This window comes from Culex quinquefasciatus, chromosome 2 (genome assembly GCF_015732765.1).
Source record: "Culex quinquefasciatus strain JHB chromosome 2, VPISU_Cqui_1.0_pri_paternal, whole genome shotgun sequence".
NCBI lineage: Eukaryota > Metazoa > Arthropoda > Insecta > Diptera > Culicidae > Culex > Culex quinquefasciatus.
The window spans coordinates 173527261-173547071 of record NC_051862.1 but is presented as its reverse complement, the minus strand read 5'-3'; the positions used below and the strand labels follow the sequence as shown (position 1 = coordinate 173547071).

At 39.1% G+C, this 19811-nt stretch overlaps 2 protein-coding genes across 2 annotated transcripts in view; one reads left to right on the top strand and one right to left on the bottom strand.

Moving 5' to 3' along the window:
• LOC6052703 overlaps positions 1-1634 on the top strand; it is a 1993-nt gene extending 359 nt beyond the window's left edge. Inside the window, exons 1-2 of the mRNA XM_038253770.1 lie at positions 1-750; positions 806-1634. The exon at positions 1-750 is cut by the window's left edge and continues 359 nt beyond it. Of these exons, the coding sequence (XP_038109698.1) occupies positions 1-750; positions 806-1522 (1467 nt within the window). The 3' untranslated portion in view covers positions 1523-1634. The remainder of the gene's footprint in view (positions 751-805) is intronic.
• Positions 1-18322, bottom strand: part of LOC6032968 (cytochrome P450 4C1) — a 19182-nt gene extending 860 nt beyond the window's left edge. Inside the window, exons 1-7 of the mRNA XM_038253771.1 lie at positions 17997-18322; positions 10768-10965; positions 9878-10066; positions 9410-9479; positions 9193-9319; positions 5078-5275; positions 3866-4170 (exon numbers count right to left, since the gene is read on the bottom strand). Coding sequence (XP_038109699.1) covers positions 3866-4170; positions 5078-5275; positions 9193-9319; positions 9410-9479; positions 9878-10066; positions 10768-10965; positions 17997-18171 — 1262 coding nt within the window. The 5' untranslated portion in view covers positions 18172-18322. The remainder of the gene's footprint in view (positions 1-3865; positions 4171-5077; positions 5276-9192; positions 9320-9409; positions 9480-9877; positions 10067-10767; positions 10966-17996) is intronic.
• Positions 18323-19811: the final 1489 nt, after the last annotated feature.

Here is a 19811-nt window from a genome sequence, read left to right as displayed (position 1 = left end):
CAATTGAAGCGGGCCCGGCTAGTCTGTCGAGCATGGAATGAAACCATTTGTGGAAGCAATTTGCTGCTGGATAAATTTGTGTTCATGGTGAACCATGCCGGTACCTGCCGGAAGACCTGCTCGGATTGTGCGGCTTTGGCGAATGCTCGAGGAAGATTTCTCAATATAAAGTTATCATATATTCTTCTGGAAAATTGGAGTCTGGTTAGTGAGCATCTCCAGAGAGTTACTTTGAATTGTGGCTACGGATTCAAGGTTGAAAGTTTGCTCAATATGCTTAGAAATGTTAGCAATCTACAAAGTCTCACTTTGAGCGACGTCTCTATAGATGATTTCAAACTGCAGAATGTAAAGCTTGATTTCAAAATGAAACACCTCACAGAGCTTTCGATCTTAAATGGCCGAATACCAGTGAAGTGTTTGTACGTGTTCAAGAAGGTCTGCGTTCGCTTGGTGGTTTTGAACTTTGTGGACTGTTTCGACTGGAAATGCTTTTCAGATCACAGTGATGAACAGCTGTTCAATTTGATCTTTGCAGTACGAGATACGCTGGAGCATCTCGGACTTACATACCGTAACATCCAGGGAGATTTACTGGAGAACATAGCTTCCATCGATCGATTGGAGCTTAAGCGGCTCTCGCTGGATAAGTGTGATAAACTGAAGGAACAACACCTCATCAGCTTGAGTCGTTTGCAACCAGGACTAGAGCACCTTGAAGTTCGATCTTTGCATTTCCGTGATGAAAACGTAATGAAAATTTCCTCTCTTTCTATCCAGATTTCACAAATACGCCTCATTTCAGATCCTCACCGAAGTTTGTCAAAATCTAGCCAACGTTACATGCTTCACTCTGCAAACGATTCAGCTAAATAATACTTCGTGGTTGAGCTACTCGCCTCGTTTGACACACCTGGAACTCAACAGCAACTGCACTGAGCTAGACTTCGATGAAGTAGCGCTCCCAAACTTGAAAACCTTACGACTGAAATGGGTGACGTTCCCAGCTGGAAGCCTTCAGAAACTCTTCAAAAAGGCTCCAAATCTACGCGAACTAACTTTCATTTTTTGCACTTTTCAAAATGCTCCCGAGTTACTAGAATCATTGCCTCAGCTAAGAAACCTCCAGCACATGAAACTCGATCAAATCCATAGCTTTGCCGTTCGCTACCCAAACCTACTCCCCCATCAGACGACCAACCTTCGCCGACTGGAGCTGATCGAAGTGAGGCCAAGCTTCCCGTTGCACCTTCTTTGCCAGCGCAGTCCAAAACTTGAAAGTCTACACCTGGAGAGGATCAACATTGTCGATCGGCAGCTGCAGTTGTCGTGCCGAGCGTTGAAGCATTTGAGAGAGTTAAGTTTGCAGGAGCTCACCAGCGTGACGGGAAGGTTTGCGGAGTATATTTGTACTTATCGGCGGAATTTGGAAGTCATCAAAGTGGTTTGGTGCCGAAAGATTGGAGTCAGTGAAAGGAACCGGTTGAATGCGTTGAGGGAAAGATTTCATGTTACTTGTTGAAGAGATTCTGATTTTGAATTATTGAGAAGAAGTTCCCATAAATTATGTTCGTGTAGTTCAAAATGCATCGTTTTATGGTGAAATATAATTAAATAGCAGATATTTATTTTGCAAATGTAACCTTTTCATATTATCTAGTGAAAACGCTTAAAAAACTTGGTGAGATTCAATGACATGGCTATCCGTTTCTGGTTTGCACCGGAAGCAAAGCAAGATCGCCTTAGCAGCAGGCCAGCAGAGCCAACAAAGACCTCCACACAATCCCCCTTCCTTTCCCACGCCTTGTCTTTTAACATTAATCCGTTCCTTACTGACCCTGAGTAGTTTGCGGGTAATCGGCTCTCCTCCCATTAATATTCACACACAAGATCCTCTATAATTACTCTTAGCTTTAAGAAAAATGTAATAACAAAAGCCGACTCGGTCCTTACTAGTTCCCAGCACCGAAAAGAACCTAATAAAAATAATGTTATAAAAAAATAAGACATGGATAAAATGTTTAACGAAAAATGTATAAACAAAGTTACTTTTTTCTTTTTAAATTAGTGCGTCATTAAAATTTAACTATCCTGATCAAGGATGTTTTAGGCCGTAGCAAACATTTTTTGAAGTTTGTGTCCCTCGACTGTGACCAAAGTCGAGGGGGGGGGGGGCAAAAAATTGAAATTACAATCAAAGGTTTTAATATTTAAATCCTAAATTTTTTTTAAAATGCATAATACTCCTGTTCAGTTGTTTTGCAATCATCAGTTTCCAACAGGTTTTTTTTTGTGAGAAAAAAAAGTTTTTGTGGTGCTGAACATTGTAATTTCATTAAAGTTCACAAAATTTCAAACAAGCCCAAATAAGATTGATATGACTATCAATGCAGAAACAGTCGTTAGATTGTTTTGAGTTGGTAGGTCTTCTATTGCCTTTGAAATTTTCTAGTTTTAGGAAAAAATATTTTTTTTCCCCCTGATTTTTCAAACCAATTTTAAAAGGGTGGAGCATAAACTTTGAAAAATATTTGCAACGGCCTTATTTGAAACGTAATTTTTTTTGCTCAAACCTTTTAAAAAATGTTTGTGACAGTGTTTTGAACAATTTAAATTGAAAACATACGAATTTTATTGCTGGGTAATTCTCTACCAACTCACACGAAATCGAGAAAAGTTACCCCGACCCCTCTTCGATTTGCGTGAAACTTTGTCCTAAGGGGTAACTTTTGTCCCTGATCACGAATCCGAGGTCCGTTTTTGATATTCCGTGACGGAGGGCGGTACGAACCCTTTCATTTTTGAACATGCGAAAAAAGAGGTGATTTCAATAATTTCTAGCCTGAAACGGTGATGAGATAGAAATTTGGTGTCAAAGGGACTTTTATGTAAAGTTAGACGCTCGATTTGATGGCTTACTCATTTTGAAAATTTAAAAGTGAAAATTTTTGTTCTAAATGAAAAAATGACCCTTCTGGGTCAATGTAGATTCGAAAAGTACATTAAATTTTCCTCAAAATGATTTGTTCCAATTTTTTTACAGTCAAGTAACTAAAAATAGTAGAGTTTTTCAAACTTTTTTAGTGTTTTTTTGATGAAAAATACGTTTTTTTTCGGAATTACTGAAAACAGTTCATTCAGTTCCGATATAATACATAGCAAAAAAAGTTGAATTTTGGAACGTTGAAAATTTTGTTGGTTGAATATTACCTCTTTTTGAGTAATACTACTTAAAAAATGTGTAAAAATGTGAACCTGATGAAAATTTAGCTGAATCTGTTGAAAATTCACTAATTCCTGACACATTTTTTTGATACAAAATCTGTCACCATTTCTTCATGAATATCACCATAATTTTTTTCTTTGTGTGTAGAGTGACCATTTTCGATTAACTTTCATTACACGTAAATTTTGATCAGACTCTTTGCTGATTCAAGCTTCACATTATTGAAAACTTGTCCTTTGTATGAAATGTCGTATCACTCCTCCGGATTCGTGATCACTGATCAGGTGCCAAAATCAACTCTAAGGACAAAAATACACGTAAATCACAATCCAGTCTACACCTGTGTCCCGCATTTCACATGAGAAAACAATAAACGAAAGATAAGAATGGACGAAATTGCTCTATCAGTAGATTCAAAGTTGGTCACATATCAGATCGGAAACAGGCAAGGAACGATGTCACAAGTTACAGAGCACAGCCTGACATCATGATTCAACCATCACCCGGAGGCTATTTCCAATCAAAATTTTCCCACAAATCAGCAATGCAACTCGTTCACATTTCCCGCAACCATACCCACCCAGTAAACCATGCCGTCGACAATCCAACAATATGTTACCGGAAAACCCACAAACTCACCTTTCGTCACGGTGCACGTGGTACGCGTGGACGCCGAGCAGCGTCCCGGCCGGCACGTGGTACCCGCCGAGGGTGATGTCCTCGCTGAGGGTGCGCCCGAAGAAGGACACGGACGGGTAAAGGCGCAGCGTTTCCTTGAGGCACCGCTCGAGCAGCTTCATCTCGGCCAGGTCCGCCATCGTGGCCGGCCGGTCCGAGCCGGCGAAAATCGAATCAATTTCCTGGTGCACTCGCTTCTGCACGTCCGGCGCTAGCCCGAGCAGAAACAGGGCCCAGCTCATGCCGGCCGTCGTCGTGTCGTGGCCCTGCGGGAAAAGGAACGAAATGCGAGATATTTGTGATATAGCTTAGCAGGAGAACTTCAAACGGGGTTTGCTCCGGAAACCGGGCGGCAACGACGGAGACTGCGCCGGCAAACGTTTGTGATAAACGATTCCCAATCGAGAAATCTCGGTCCGCTGAGATGTTCGTTTGCTGAAATGCAATATGTGTTGGTCTATGTGTGCAAATCAGAGATTTTTCTAGGGATAATTTGAAACTGTATTTCCCGAAAAGTTAAATTTACATAAAATTAAGCATTATAAAGAGAAACCATGCGAGAAATCAAAACAGAGTTATTGCAGTTACAGACAACCCAAGTAGAAGAAAAATTTGTGTTACAGTTAGATACCCCAGAATCCTCTAGCAGACAAAACCGGAATCCAGCAGCCCTTATGGTGGTCCACAAAACCTAAACTAAACTGGAATGTACCTACGGCCTGTCAGGTCTAGTGTGGCGTGTGCTGTCTGGTCGTTAGAAGGAGGAATGCGTTTTGATTAAGGTGCCCACATCCTGGAAGGGGTGAGTCCTTATGTGGAATCTTTTCGACCGTACAAGCACGATAGCACTGACGGACCTCGTTGTTCTGGGATACCTGCTGGAAGAGTCTTGACCGCCGGATACCATCCACCCAGATGTTAGCATGCCAAAAGAAGTAAATTAAAGTGGGCCAGTTTTTTTTTTTTGTAGTTGATTTTTAGTTTTTGCCAAACCACATAGGTACCAGACAGCGACAAAAAATCACCCGAACCGTTCAGTACAAAAAAAAACTCCCAAATTCCTCCCAACCACCAGCTCGACATTCCATCACCCAAGAGAGTGATGCACCATCTTCATCACCTTCTCTCAATCCCTGCTCTTATCGCCCTCCCGCAAGTCCAAATCCAACTCACCTCGAACATGAACGTATCGACCTCCTCCCGAACGTCGTCGTCGCTAAGCTGGTTGCTCTTTTCGTTGCCCTGCAGCAGCAGATCCAGGAAGGCGAGCCGTTTTTTCACACCCAAGCCGGTGTCTTCCGGTTTCGCCGGAATGCCTTCGCCGTTCGATTCCCGCTGCCGGCGCAGCAGCTCCTTCCGATCACGGATGACCTGGAACGAGGACGAGGCGAATTTAAGCGTTGAGGTGTGGTGTGAATCGCTCAAAGATAAGGTTCAGACAGACAGTGGTGAAAAAGACGGGGGAAGAAATCAAAGTTGACAAAACGGATATCAAGCAGAACGATGGAAGGTCGAACAGGATATCTGGATTAGGGTAAATGTTCCAATGTTGGCTAACGTTAAATTTATTTTTATCAATCGAGCATTAGAATACAAGAGCAACGTAAAAATTGCGAAAGCTATTTAAAAAAAACTGTACCTAGACTGACCCATTTCTACTGCAGCTATTCGCCAAAGTAATGACACGGTTCAATTGATTTCGATTTGCTGAGAAAGGTTAAACGGATTTCGAGCTTTGCGAGTGTGCTGTAAAATCGATTTGCTAAACTATCTTACCACCTTACTGTGAGGTGGAGGGACACAGGAAAACAAAAAAAAATGCCATGTTGAACAGAACAGGATGTCGTCACGACAGATTTCAAACGTCGGATATTCAAAAGGATTTGAAAGCAATCGTAAGGATCGGTGCACAAATCATGTCGGGCGTGCAAAATTGACTTCGAGTTGCAATTCTATGGGTTTCCATTTTGAGGTGTTTATGTTAATATCCACACTTGGAAAAAAATTAAATGATAAAACCTTTAATTTCTCTAAAAAAAAAGTCTTCTTGGTTTTCCTACTGCTTAAGGTGAAGCTGGCAATCATTTTCAAAGAAAATTGACATAGTTCTATAATGCTCTGTATTAAGTTCAATTTTACGAATTTCTGCGTCAAAATGAATCAGCATATGCCGGTGTTAACCATCTTGGAGGTGCTCTAGGAATTTTTGATCTTAATCAAATGTGTCTCAAAATTGATATAATTTTGTGAAGCACCTCCTGGTTGACTATCGAGCAATTCTGATCGCAGACTATTTAGAGTCAGCTTTAAGCGACATCTGTCTCTTTGAGCCATTCGGTGTTCTGCCCGATTCAGTCAAGGAACGAAACCGAAAAAGGGCTCATTTTCTTGTGTCTAACGGCAAATCATGTAACAGGCCAGGTTTTGATGGTTCTACAATATCACAGTATGAAGATTGTCGACGTGTCAATTTTATCTATTTTCGGGCCGCTGAACCCGAATATGACCATGAAAATCGGTCACGGCGACCTAGGAGCGTTTTATCCAAGATGGCGAAGAGAGAATCTCTCCAAATTTGCCGTTAGACATGCTATTTTTGGGTTTTTAGCCTTGACTAATTCAAGTGGGAGGGAGAGCAAAAGAGAGAGAGAGAGTTTTCAGTAGCGATCAGTTTTGCGTCGCGTCCAATTTGTGCTAACGAGTGAAAGGATTTGATTTTAGCAATCAGGATCCTTGTTCTAAACAACTTGTAGAAGAATTTTGTGAAAATGTTGTAAAAGAAGCGATATGTATTGGTCTAACGTAAAATCATGACATTGATGGAGGTTTTTACCCTAGAAAAATTACATCTAAGAAATATTAAAAATAATTATTTTTCCCAACTCAAATTAAAAATCAGTAATAACAGTGTAAAAATGTTTTTTATTGCTATTAGAACTAGAAAATAAATAAAAGAAGCAGGGTCATTTTCCGCCGATAATAGATTGAAATTTGGAGCGACTTTTCTAAAAATTGATCGCCCGAATTGATGTCAAAATCAAAATTCGGAAAATAAAAACCAATTTTTCATAAAAAAGTTAAAAAATAGTTTGAAAATCGCTGCCATTTCCCGTTACTCAGCTGTCAAAAATCGAGAGACATGATAATTAATGGGAAATTTGATGTTCTTTTTGAATCTGCAAAAACCCACACACAGAAAAAATCAATTCTCGTAATCGTGAATTAAGTTCACGAATGTGAGAAACACGAATGAATTTATTCATGAGTATGGTGCATTTGCACTATAAACACGAATATATTCCTTCGTGGTTCTCGCATTCGTGAATTTTATTCACGATTTCGAGAATTGGTTTTTTTCAGTGCAGAGAGATATTTTTTTCATATAGAATAAATTTGGCATTTAAAATACGTGTTTTTGTAACTTTGCAAGGATTTTTTTAGAGTTTATTATGGTTTTAAAATGTTGTAAAGAAGAAAAAACAAATGCAATACGAAATATTATGAACCATTTCAAAAAAAATAATTTCATAAGCACACAGTGAAGTTTTAGGTGTTAAAACATTTCGATGTTTTAAACTGTTCAGCAATGGTCAAATTATCAATTTTAATAGAAAATGTCGTTATATTCTGATATCTCACATTGCAAAGTTACAAATGCACGTTATTTTAAAATAAAAAAGGTGGTGTTTTGAAATTTAAAACAGTAGTTTATGCAACAAGTTGCAAAAAGAGGATTTTTTCAGCACGAGTTGTACATTTATCCAACGAGGTTCACCGAGTTGGATAAATACGAAGAGTGCTGAAAAAATCAAGTTTTGCAACGTGTTCCATACAACATTTTTTGCAATTCTAAAAAACACACACTGAGTGAAATTTTAAGTCAAATTTTCATGTATTTTGTCAATAAATCGTTTAAATCAAAAAAATGTGGAAAAGAGTTACTTTTCGAAACAAGTGCTGAAAAGTTCAACTTTTCAGCACCCATTTGAGTGCTGAAAAGTAGAACTTTTCAGCATTTATTTTGAAAAGTGTTGCTATTCGATTCTGTTATTTTTGGTACAGAAAAGTAGGCTATTTCGTCGTTCAGTTTCACGACGGAATTGCAAAAAAAAAGTTTGAACACTTTTTTTTCGAAAATTAGAATTTTAGAAAAATTTTAGCCAGACAATTAGAAAATTATTGTTCAGAGAACAATAAGAGCTTTGGAAACATACACCCAAAATTCAGAGTCGAGATAATCGTTCTCTCAAAATTTATTGAGGGCTCAGTGCCAAAATCGATATAATAATGGTACCAACTCACACCATCATAACAAATAAGTTCATTCGTTAGTTGAATCAATAATCGACTTCTGACTTCTCCGTGGTCACCAAGCTGTGGTGGCCGAGGCAGCCAAGTCATTGGTTTGGTTTGGCAAAGGTCTTTGGTTCGAATCCCGTTGTCGACACTTTTGGTTTTTTGTTTGACGGATGAACTTTTTTTGCAAATGAACCTCGAGAGAATAGTTCTATCGCCCATCTCGAGCTGTGTTCTCTGCGTTCGTGAATGGTACCACTATTCTCTCGACTCGAGACCATCATTCTCTCGGACTAGCGCTGCCAGTTTTGGGTGTACATTTCGTGTTCTAACAAAAAATGTATATTGATTAAATACAGCTATTTTAAAACACAAATACCTGGAAAAATTCAAGTCATATTGTATGCAGCAGAATGCATTTGAAAGGAAAGATCAGTACAGAGTTAAGGACTTAGTACAATTTTTTTTCAGAGCTTTGAAAAACATAAAATTTTGATAAAAAAAGGGTTTTTGATTTATTAGTTGAAAGTTACAGAACCATTTGCGAAAAGTGGGGACTGAACCAATCGTTCCCAAACGTTAGGGAGTTGTTTAGGACCCCAAAATATACTGAAAAAATGCTGTACTAGAAAATCGAATGTGTTATTACACCCCAGTGAACCACCCAAGGCCAAGGCATTTGCAACAACTCGCTTAAAATTTGTACAATTTTTTTGATACTACAATTTTCACTGAATTGTGCGATTTAGACCACTGCAATATTACGCTAACAAATTTGGTTCATCTTATAGTAAATATCGATGTGGCTGTAAATGAATTATAACAACATATCTAGGTTATCGCAAATTCAAAAAGGACATAGAACTTCGCATTATATCACTTTTTCTATGATAATAATTTTGTTTAAAGGAATCTCGTTCTAATATTCTTATAAAATGAACCAAATTTTTGAAATCAGGAGTAATTTAAGGAATTCCTCTATTGAAACTTACCTTTTTCGTATACCCATGAACGATATCGATTGCCTTCTTGTGCTTTCGTCCATACTCAGATCGCTTGAACAAATAGTTGTTGTGGAGCCATGGCCTCACCAATCGATCCAGGAACAGTTCGCTCAGCCTGAAAGCATTAATTGCAGTTTAAGTGAATTCAAGTGCAATAAATAATGGAAAATTTTCCGTCTCCGGAAAATGCTAGGACGATACTTACGCGTAAATAGCCTTCACGTACTCGTTCTCACCGTCGGTCTGGGCATTTACCTTCACTCCCATGGCCGTCTCTGGATTATGGAAGGAGAGGAAAAACAGTAGATGGTGGGATTAAATATCACTTCGTCCATCAGCAGTATCGTCGAACTGGAAAATTGCTTCCAGCAACAGCAGCAGCTGCAGTCATCAGGCAGCAGGAGTAATTACAAAAGATGTTGGGTGAAAATTGCGTCTGACATGATGGAACACGGTGTGTTTGAATCGGTAAGTTCTGATCACTTGGTTGGATTTGGCTCATTTAGTCATGATCGTGATTTAGGCTACTTGTATTGTTGTGACAATTGTTGAAGATTTTTCCTCTCAAAACACCGTGTAACACGTCGCTGTTGAGTCCAGCCAGGACGGCGGCGTTAGGTAGACGGAGCAAGCACGACCCACACCTACAGCTAAATCGCTCTACTCTACTTACCGCAGATAATGTCCAGCGCGGCCTTGGTAATGAACGGAAACACATCGACCGGGGCGCCGGTGTCGGCGAACGGCTTCACACGGTCCGCCAGGACGGCCCCGTTCTCGGCAAACACATCGCAGAACCCGTCCAGGATGTTGAAGTGGAAGGTTGGCGTTATGAGCTTACGATGCTTGAACCAGCGCTCACCTGTTGATGGTCCAAAGGAAGAGAGATGGAGAGAGTGAGGGAGGGAAATTAAAACGGGGAATGGTTGGCGAAGGTGGTAATGCGATTATCCAGAAGCATTTTTGGAAACAACAGGCTCGATTATTGGAATTGAGCTATTTTTTGGAAAAGCTTGTTTATAACATAACTAATTAACAGCAATCCTATAAATAGATTATGATATACAATCCACAGGATTCGCTGATATTGATAGATTGCATTAGGCATCAAAATAAAGAATAGAGCACATCATCGTGTTCGTTCTATATTGTCGCACGTGCATTTTGGGATAAATTGAGTAAAGAACGCCATTTTGTCCAACTCACAATGCCTCACCATTTGACCTCCACAGATATTCAAAAATCGATTTCAATCCTGAGATATTCAATAAAAACCCAAAAAAACTCCGTGCATTTTTGTCACTCTTCATATGATAGTAGTTTCAATCTTGACATACCTGGCCAACTGGCCAAAACGATTTGAGGCTAGAACGCATTTGACACACATACATGGCCGACTACCGTTGTGATTTCTAAAAAAAAACTGTGCATTTCTTCTAAAAAGTCTTGAAAAAGTGCTGCCATGTAATAAAAAACGAAAAAGCTTATATTTTGCGCTCCAATGCATGATGGAACAAAAGCTAATTTCAGAATTACTCTAAAATCTCCCCATTCACAACGTACCTTTTGACGTGAGCAGCCCCTCGCCGAGCCAGTCGCCCAGGAATTTGTACCCCTCGGACTTTTCGATGTGCTTGTTGCCGCCGATGACCGCCTCCACATACTCGGCCTTGCTAATCCGCACTTCCGCCCGGGTTCCGGTCCAGATGCGATGAATCTCCGGGTAGCGACGCGTCCGCTCGTCTATGACGTAGAAGATCTCTGCAAATGAAAACATGAAATGCGAATCAATATTTTGGTCGCTGAAATGGGCTGCTTGATGTCTGGGTGATGCTGTCTTGGCGCAATCTGTATTTATTATTGATTTTTTGTTCTAGAGATTCTTATAGCTTTTAGAACCTTTAATAAAAACTCATGATATATACCCTTACAATTCATGCATACTTTACTTAAACCATAGAAACCGGGTTTGCGATAAGAGAGCACAACACCACCAAACTCAGAAGTGAATCGTTCTATTTTGATGTGATATCCTGCTACCGATACGCGAACAAGGTCAATTTTCGAAATGAGATTTGTTCGTAATGTGCACCAATTACAGCTCAGCGCGTATTAATCCAACTTTCGGAGCCAACCGGAAGGTTAACTTCTATGTGGATGAAGGCTGATTGAACTGACCGGAAGGATTTCGTGCGTGATGAAATTTCTCACATACAGCTACACAGAAAAAAAAAATTCGGGTAAATTTACATCATTTATGATGTACCAAAAGTGCACGTCATTAATGATGCGAATTTACATCAACTTCATTTTAAATTTACATGACATCGTACGTAAATGAGCCGAACAAAAAGGGGCTTGAAAACATGTAAATTTCCGATGAAATCTACGTAAATTTACCAAAGATTTAAAAATTTTTACCCCGTTGAATCTAGAATCAGATGTAATTTTCAAATTCTTTTATTCCCTGACGTAGCTTAGAAAAGCATAATTTGTTTTGCTTTCTTATCAAACAAAGCGCCAGCACAAGCGTACTTTTGTTTGACCAAAAAAACAAATCAAAGTATAACATTTCAAATTGTCAAAGGCAATGAATTTGATAACTTTAACCAGATTCTAAATTCAACGGAGTTATCCAAAAACTGAATCAGAAACAAGTAGGGAAACAACATATAATTAAATCGTGCCTCTAATGTTGCCATATCAGCACTTTGAGTTCAATTACAGAGCTTTAAGCGTTTTCAACCGACATTGAGTGATAAATAGCTCCATAAGAAGTGAACAAGAAAGTGTTTTTTTGTTCTTAACAAGAAAGTTTCTAACAACAGTTTTACAAAATAAGTTGTTTTAATAGTGAAAATCAGCAAATCGGAAGTAGTTATGAGCGAGTGCCTAACCTGCCAAACATACGATAAATTCTCCTTTTCAATTGTGTCACCATTTCATCAAATCGAGATGCATTAGTACTTATACCGCTGTATCCTGAACTTGGTCCACTTGATTTAAAATCGTTTCTCATTGAAAAATCGGTTTTGTGATCAATTGACCTCAAGCAGCACACGAAATCAACAATACTTGCCTGTATTTCGGTTGACGAGGTTGTATGTATTTTGAATTTGATGCCTCGAATCTGTAACAATTAAAATAAATTTATAATTGATTCATAAATCATAACCAAAAAAACACAACCTACAAGATGATCGATGATGCCACTAAGTTTGCTGGATGGAGCAACTAACCTGGAGATTTGATACACGCACATGGATTCCAGGTTGGTCGCGGCGTTATCCACTTGCTGGTTGGCAAGACAATTAGAGAGCCCAAATTTATGGTTGTAATGTTTTTCCTTAGGTAGGATTTCACTTTTTTATTATATATTATTAAAAACGCAGTAAACAGAGGATTGTAATGTGACAACAGACAAAAAAAATTGCGACATTCGCGACATCCGCGGGCGATAACTGTCAAAAGTGCGATGACAGTTATCGCCCGCGGATGTCGCGAATGTCGACTATCTCTGAGGTGCCTCAGGACAAACAGGGTTGCCACAGTAAATGTATCTGTATTCTTGGGGTCATAAATCTGTACACTGTAACTGAAAATAGCATTTGGCTGAGTTCGTTTTCACACCCATAGGGGAACAGCATCTAATTCCAGCGTGCCTCTAATGTTGGCAGGTCAGAACTAAAGCAAATTAAAAGCATTTTCAATCGAAATCGGGTGATAAATAGTTCAATAAGAAGTGAGCAAGCAAGTTTCTATCAAAAGTTTTGCAAAATTAATTGTTTAAATAGTGAAAATCAGCAAAATGGATGGAGTTAGGAGCGAGTGCTTAACCTGCCAAACATTCGAGAATTTCCCCTAAATACTAACTTTTCATTTGAACTACGATTTCACTTTTATGTGTCATCGTAGTTGAACTGAACTGAATTACAGTGTAGAAGGCCTAAAGCAAAACATATTAACAACATTTTTGTTAATTCATATAAAAAGGACTTACAAAAATGTAAATACGACCAAACACTTAATTGGTTGTTAATTGGCATTGAAAAAATCACAATAAATCTTTTACAATGGATTGAAAATATTTTGAATACAACATATAATGTATTTGAATTAAATGTAAGAAAATTGTTTTCATGAAATCCCATATATTCTTATACAAATACTTTGCATTTTTTTACATAAGAATTTTTGTCAGCAATTGTTGATACATTTTTCCAAAAATGTGTGTAGTTACGGTTTTGAAATAACTTTTATGCTTTCATTGAGTCATGAAATTCTATTAATAGATGATTTTACACAAAAAGTGCCAAATAGATTTTTAATTTTTTATTAAGAATTTAGGAGCACAATTTTTTTTTAAAGATTCTTTCTGCAAAGACCACGGAATCAAATTTTTTTTAAATCAAAGTAATTTTAAAGTTATTTTGAAAAAGTTCTATAAACTTTTTTTTATTTTGGGTTTTTAATGTACAACCCCTAACAAAAAGTACATTTTAATATCCGAAAATCACAAAATTCTGAAATTTTTGGCCTGCTGCACCGTCTATTGCACATTTTATATAAGCCTATTTTTTTTAAAGTAAAACCTTTAAACGAATATTTTATGTGTATATATGAATACGGTCTATCGTATTTATACTTAGTTGTTGGACCATTTAAATCGTTTTGCTTGAATCTAGAATTTAATTTTAAAGCTATTGTGTTTCATATGTTTATAGGATCTCTTTTCAAAAAAAAAAGATCTAGAAATCTGGAGTATTTTTTTTAAAAGGTCCAATAAACCAAATTTCTAGGTTTTGCTTTTTGGGTGTTTTTGAAACAGCCTTGAGTCAGGGGTATTCAAAAACATCCAAAAAGCAAAAAAATAAAATTTAGTTCATTGGATTTCAAAAATCTCAACAAATCTGGAGTTTTTTTTTAAAAGGACGAATAAACCAAATTTCCAGTTTTTGCTTTTTGGGTGTTTTTGAAACCGCCTTGAGTCAAGGGTATCAAAAAACACCCAAAAAGCAAAAACTGGAAATTTGGTTTATTGGTCCTTTTAAAAAAAAACTCCAGAAATGTATTTACTCTATTTTCTAATTCTGGTAACCCTAGCTTTTTGTCGACACCAATAAATGCTTCACCTATTAGGTGCATCGCATTGATCTGGTAAATCCCGTTATTTTCCGTCACATTGGTGTGTGATCGAGCTGTCAAGTTGACAACGTCGTGTTTGCAAAATTTTCGCGGATCGCTGAAAAAAAAACATTTCAAACAAAATATTGATAAAAAATGCATTTAGCTTGGACCAATGTAAGCATTATTAATATAAAAAAAATACCACCCGAACTGGTTCTGCCTCGGACTGTAAGTTGAAAAAAAATTGTGCTTTTTATAGAAATTAAAAAGTTACTCCAGCGTTGCAGATTTCTGGGAGGTGTTTCGAAGTTGGACAACGAAAACTAATCGAAGATGATGCTACAAACTGACTGGAAGCAGACATGTTCCGGACAATTCAGGTTGAGCAATTCGACTCAAAAGAAAGAAGAAAATTATGGATTGACACACCGAGTAAATAAGATAAGTAGTACTTACTTTTCTTTTGATGTTGATGCGGCTGAAAGTGCCCTAACGAGTCGGGAGTCGGACGGAGTCGAATAGCTTCTTATGACCACTCCGACTCCGTTTCCAAATGTTTTAGCGACATCTACTTCGCTTTCAGCTTTCCAAACAACTCCCATACAAAGTTGCCCCACAAATCTGCTGACTCCATGTCCACAGCCCAGCAAAGCCGTCTTGAAATCTGTCCATCAGGAATGACCAGAAGCGGACACACTTTTCTTAACCCCACAAATTCCGCTTTGAACAAACCGATCACCGTTTTAATTCCTCCAGTAGACGCTAGCGGGAAAAGAATTGGCTTTCTGAACACCGACCGAAAATGTCCCCAACCACAATCAAGACTGCTAATTGAATCTTGGTAGTGGTAGTTGGTTTTTTGACCGACCGGAACAAGAACAGATTCCGAGCGCATCCGAACCGACCCGCGGCCACACAACTTTGTTTTGATTTTGCTGCCTGTCATTCCCAAACGCAGGCAAAACTTATGAGATTTCACATTGTTTTACCGTTTACGTTAAACATGTTTTAAATGAGTTTCATTGATTACATGCTTTTCGTGCATTCATATTTGTTGATTTTCATGAACGTATTCTTCATTTACATGAAATTCATCAATTACGTAGAATCTGATTTTACATGTAGGCCCTTTAAGTGATATTCAACCGTTTACATTGGATTTCAAATTTACATGAAGTGATTTTACGTATGAAACAGAGTTTACGAGTCGGGTAAATTTACACTTTTTTTTCTGTGTATACCGGGGAAAATTGTTTTGGATTTTAGCAATGCTAGTTCTGTTTTTGGTCCAAACGACATTGTTTCCATCGAGTTGGATATTTCGATTCATTGGCAATTTGTAGGCCAGTTCGCAGCAAAGATCAAATTGGAAAAGTTATGTTGGTTAAAACTTTGGAATGAGTTTTTTTGGTTTGCTGTTCATAGAAAAAAAAAAAAACGAATCCATTCACTCTTCAAGCCTTGTCGGTTCTCTATTGCAAGATTTTTACTCGAATCTAGGCTTACGAAGGATTAAATGGATGTGAACTCAAACCTCATTTTACATTTAGTTTCCTTCTACCCCGAGACTCAAACTGACGACCTTTGGATTGTGTGTCTAACTGCTGGCAAGTTACTCCACCGGGGCAGATTTGGTAAATATGATGTACCAACTCCAGGAAGACGACTCCTGCACCTGGAATGACCTCACGACATGAATTGACATTCAGGCCTTGACCGACATTTACTTTTCCGTTCAACGGACGTGCGTTATCAAGTATTATCCGTTTTTTTTAAAGGTACACGCCGCGCGGCATTTCAGAATATGCCATAGACATTGTTGCCAGCGATTTTCTGCACTTTTGGTGCAATATAAACATACCTGACAACAATGCCTGGCGATTCGAAGAAGAAGATCAACAAAAACAAAACGCAGAGTATGGGATTTGACAGCAAGCATTTGCCGAAAGTGCGGCGCGTCGTTTCGAGGCTGGTTTGCCGCGTTTCTTTCTCGGGAATACGCGTAATATTCTCGTCTCAAGAAACGCTTACCGGGGTCGAGCTCAGGCCTATCATAGTGAGAGGCATCTACGTTTGCAACTACATCACTAGGGTGGAATCGAAAATTGTTTTTTCAGCAACACATTTTTGGGTCCCTTTTAGGGTCCCAAACAACCTTCCAAAATGTGGAAGCGATTAGTTAAGCTCACGATGCGCAAAGCGAATGAAATTTGTATGGAAATTCCTATGAGGAAACTAGCATTTTCACATTTTTAAATTTACAAAATTCATGTTTTATTATTTCATGAAACTAACACCGTAGAAGTATAGCCCTGATTGTCTTGAACAATTCTCCCGAAGACAGTCTGGTGCCAAATTGCATCTAACAAAAGGTGCAGAGCGTTCAAGAGAGACATTTCAAAATACTCGGTAAAAATCATACTTTTCGCCAACACTGCCAAGTCAAGCGGAATCTTTCAAAAGCTTTAATATATTTGAGGATTTGGAGTGCAACTTAACTAAATAATGTCTTCCGAACACTTTTTCATGTCGATTTTAGGTAAGGTTCATCAAAATATAAGAACAGTCATGTCTATTTTTTATTTCATGGTTCCTTAGGCAATGTTGGCAGAAAATTTGAGTTTCACTGATTATTTCAATACACTACTTTTGAAAACACTATATCTTTTTATGACGCATTTTAGCACCATAGTTTCTTCGGAAGGGTTGTTAAGGACATCCTGGGCTATACACTATGGTGATGGTTTCATAAAATATAAAAACATGAATTTTGTAAATTAAAAAAATGTGAAAATGCTAGTTTTCTCATAGTAATTTCCATACAAATTTTATTCGCTTTGCGCCAATCTTGGGCCTAACCAATGGCTACCAAATTTTGGGGGGTTGTTTGGGACCCTAGAAGGGACCCAAAAAATGTGTTGCTGATTGGATTTTAATCATTTTCAATTTTCCCATATTACAAGATTCCATCCTACTACATCACCGATCGTAGATCAAAAACAGGACTTTTTCATGTATTTTTTTTATTTGACCCGTTCCGATTTAAATTATGTCTGCATTTCCTAATTTATTATTGCTGTATCTTGAAGCCATCGTATCAAAAAGTGGTCAAACAAAAACTTAAAGATATTTCACGAGCTTTCTGAAAAACATGCACTGAAACAAAAACACCTACACTGAGCATGACTTTCGATAATCTATCTGCAAACAATCGAGTCCGGACTGTACAATCTTCAAACACATGATCTCTAATAACAAACGAATTTTGCTGAAACATCACACTTGAGTTGAGAATCGACAAAAAAGAAACGCGAACTGCATCGTTCCAAAGTCCACATCGACGGTACCGGTCAGTAATGCTTACGCGTCAAGAACCTGAAAAGCGCGTATTGCTAGTACAATCTCCCACGCGAAACGCACTCCTTCGTTAGGAACTGATTTTATCGCAAACAGATGAATTGCATGTTATCTAACGTATAAACGACCTATTTTAAGTCGTATCAGTGCAAACTATCTCCCAGCAGAGCTGCTATCTTCATTGTCTCAGCTCAGCTTAATTTTGACAACCGACTTAAGTGAAAACAGGAAAGTTGGCTGCTGCGTACAGCCAACCAGCTTGCCAGTACTCCTTTACGCAACACTCACGACTTCAAATACCTACTCACCGTGTCGCTTCTTGCCGAAAAACATATGAGTCGTTCCGATCAGCGGGTACGCCTTCGGTCCAGGAATCCGGTCAATTATCTGTATGTAGCGAACCCGTTTGACCAGCCATGGCAGGAACACGGTAAACAGCGCGAACAGCACTCCACCGTAGATCAGGGTGGTCACTTCCGACATCTTGGACGCACACTCGGTGGGTCACTGCGAGAAGCTACGTTGCACCCGACGGTCCGCGATAAACTGCCCTAGTGTACTGCGTTGAGATGTGTCATACCTCTCTAGCGTAGACAGCAGATAACGGCTTAGCTGGCCCCGGTTGTTGTTTTCTGATCTTGGCTGGCGTTCGCTGAACAAGTTTGCGTGCAGCAGCCGCAACCTCAAGACAGCAGTATCTGTGAGGTTTCTTTCCACACGGTGGCGATTAAAAAGTTATACGCATGAGTAGTGAGCTTTGTTTACACTCATACATCAAGCCACGGAAGACCGGAATGGTTGAGTGTGGTCAGTGATGGGTTGACGTGAAATGATGAATGGAATTTTAAAATTTGCATCACAATTTATTAAGATGAATTGTTTTAATTGGAGTTACATTTTAAAGTGTATCTGAGTCCATTAAATTGTCTGACAGCAATCAATCACTCCTATTTCACGATTATGCTGTCTGATTGAAAGTATTCCTTTGTATAACAGTGACAACGGTTGGTACGCAAATAGAACCACGTGCTTTTGCTTAAAATAGACGCATCGCATGTGATTGAGAACGGAATGCGCATTTGCATTGACACCCATTAGCACCATTAGCATTCACTAGCAACTTAAAAAGGAATTAATACTGAAACTAGAATAGCTTTATGGCCAAATTCACTCAAATGTTCCATATACAATAACTGTTCACAGAGAAAAAAGCAAGGTAGTTTTGTTTCACTCATAAGGCTACAACTACACTAGGGTTACAATAACAAAAATGAAATCAGAGATACCTTCTGACTCAATTCCTTAGGCAAAAATAAGTATCTGTGCCAATTTTGAGCCAAATCGGTTGAGGTTAAGGGGTCACTTTTTATCCTTGAAGTTTTTTTTTTCTTAACTTATTTTTATTAGGTCCTTTTAGGTGCTGTGACCAGGTTGGGACCGAGGATCAGTAAAACAATATATAATAACAAAAAAAAAACTCCTTAAATTCCATACTTGGAGATCATGTAACTGACGAGGGTTACTTGGTCCAAGCGGGTCTTGCAGGTCTTGAACTTGCCGATGTACTCGGAGAAAATCCCCCACAGCTCAGCCGCACTGTAGAGTACCTCCCCGGCTTCCTTCTCCGTGGCTCCACCGTCTCGGGGGCCACCTTGGCTGCTTCCTGCGGGACGAGGGCGATCCTTGGATTTTCCGTCCGGAACTGCACCCGGCAGCGGTTTCAACGCCTGCTGGCGCCTCCGGATGAAGTCCGCACGCTTAGGGCAGCTGCGGTCAGTGGCTTCGTGGGCTCCAGAGCAGTTGGCATACCGCTTCGGCTCGGCTTCTTGGACTTTGCACTCGTCCGTCTTGTGGGTACCCCCACAGTTGTTGCACCTCCCTTTCAGGTGACAGTTCCTGGTTCCATGACCCAGCTGCAAGCAGTTCCTGCACTGGGTCACGTTCGGCCGCTTGTTCCGGTAGGCCTCCCACCGGATGATAGTGCTTGCCACAACTTTCATTGCAGAGAGCTTCTTCAGATTGGTGTATCCCTTGGGGAAGACCACAATGTACGGAGTTTAGTCCACGGTGGACTTTTCCTTCCGCTTGATGATATGCACCTCCAGCGCGTCCAGCTTGAGATC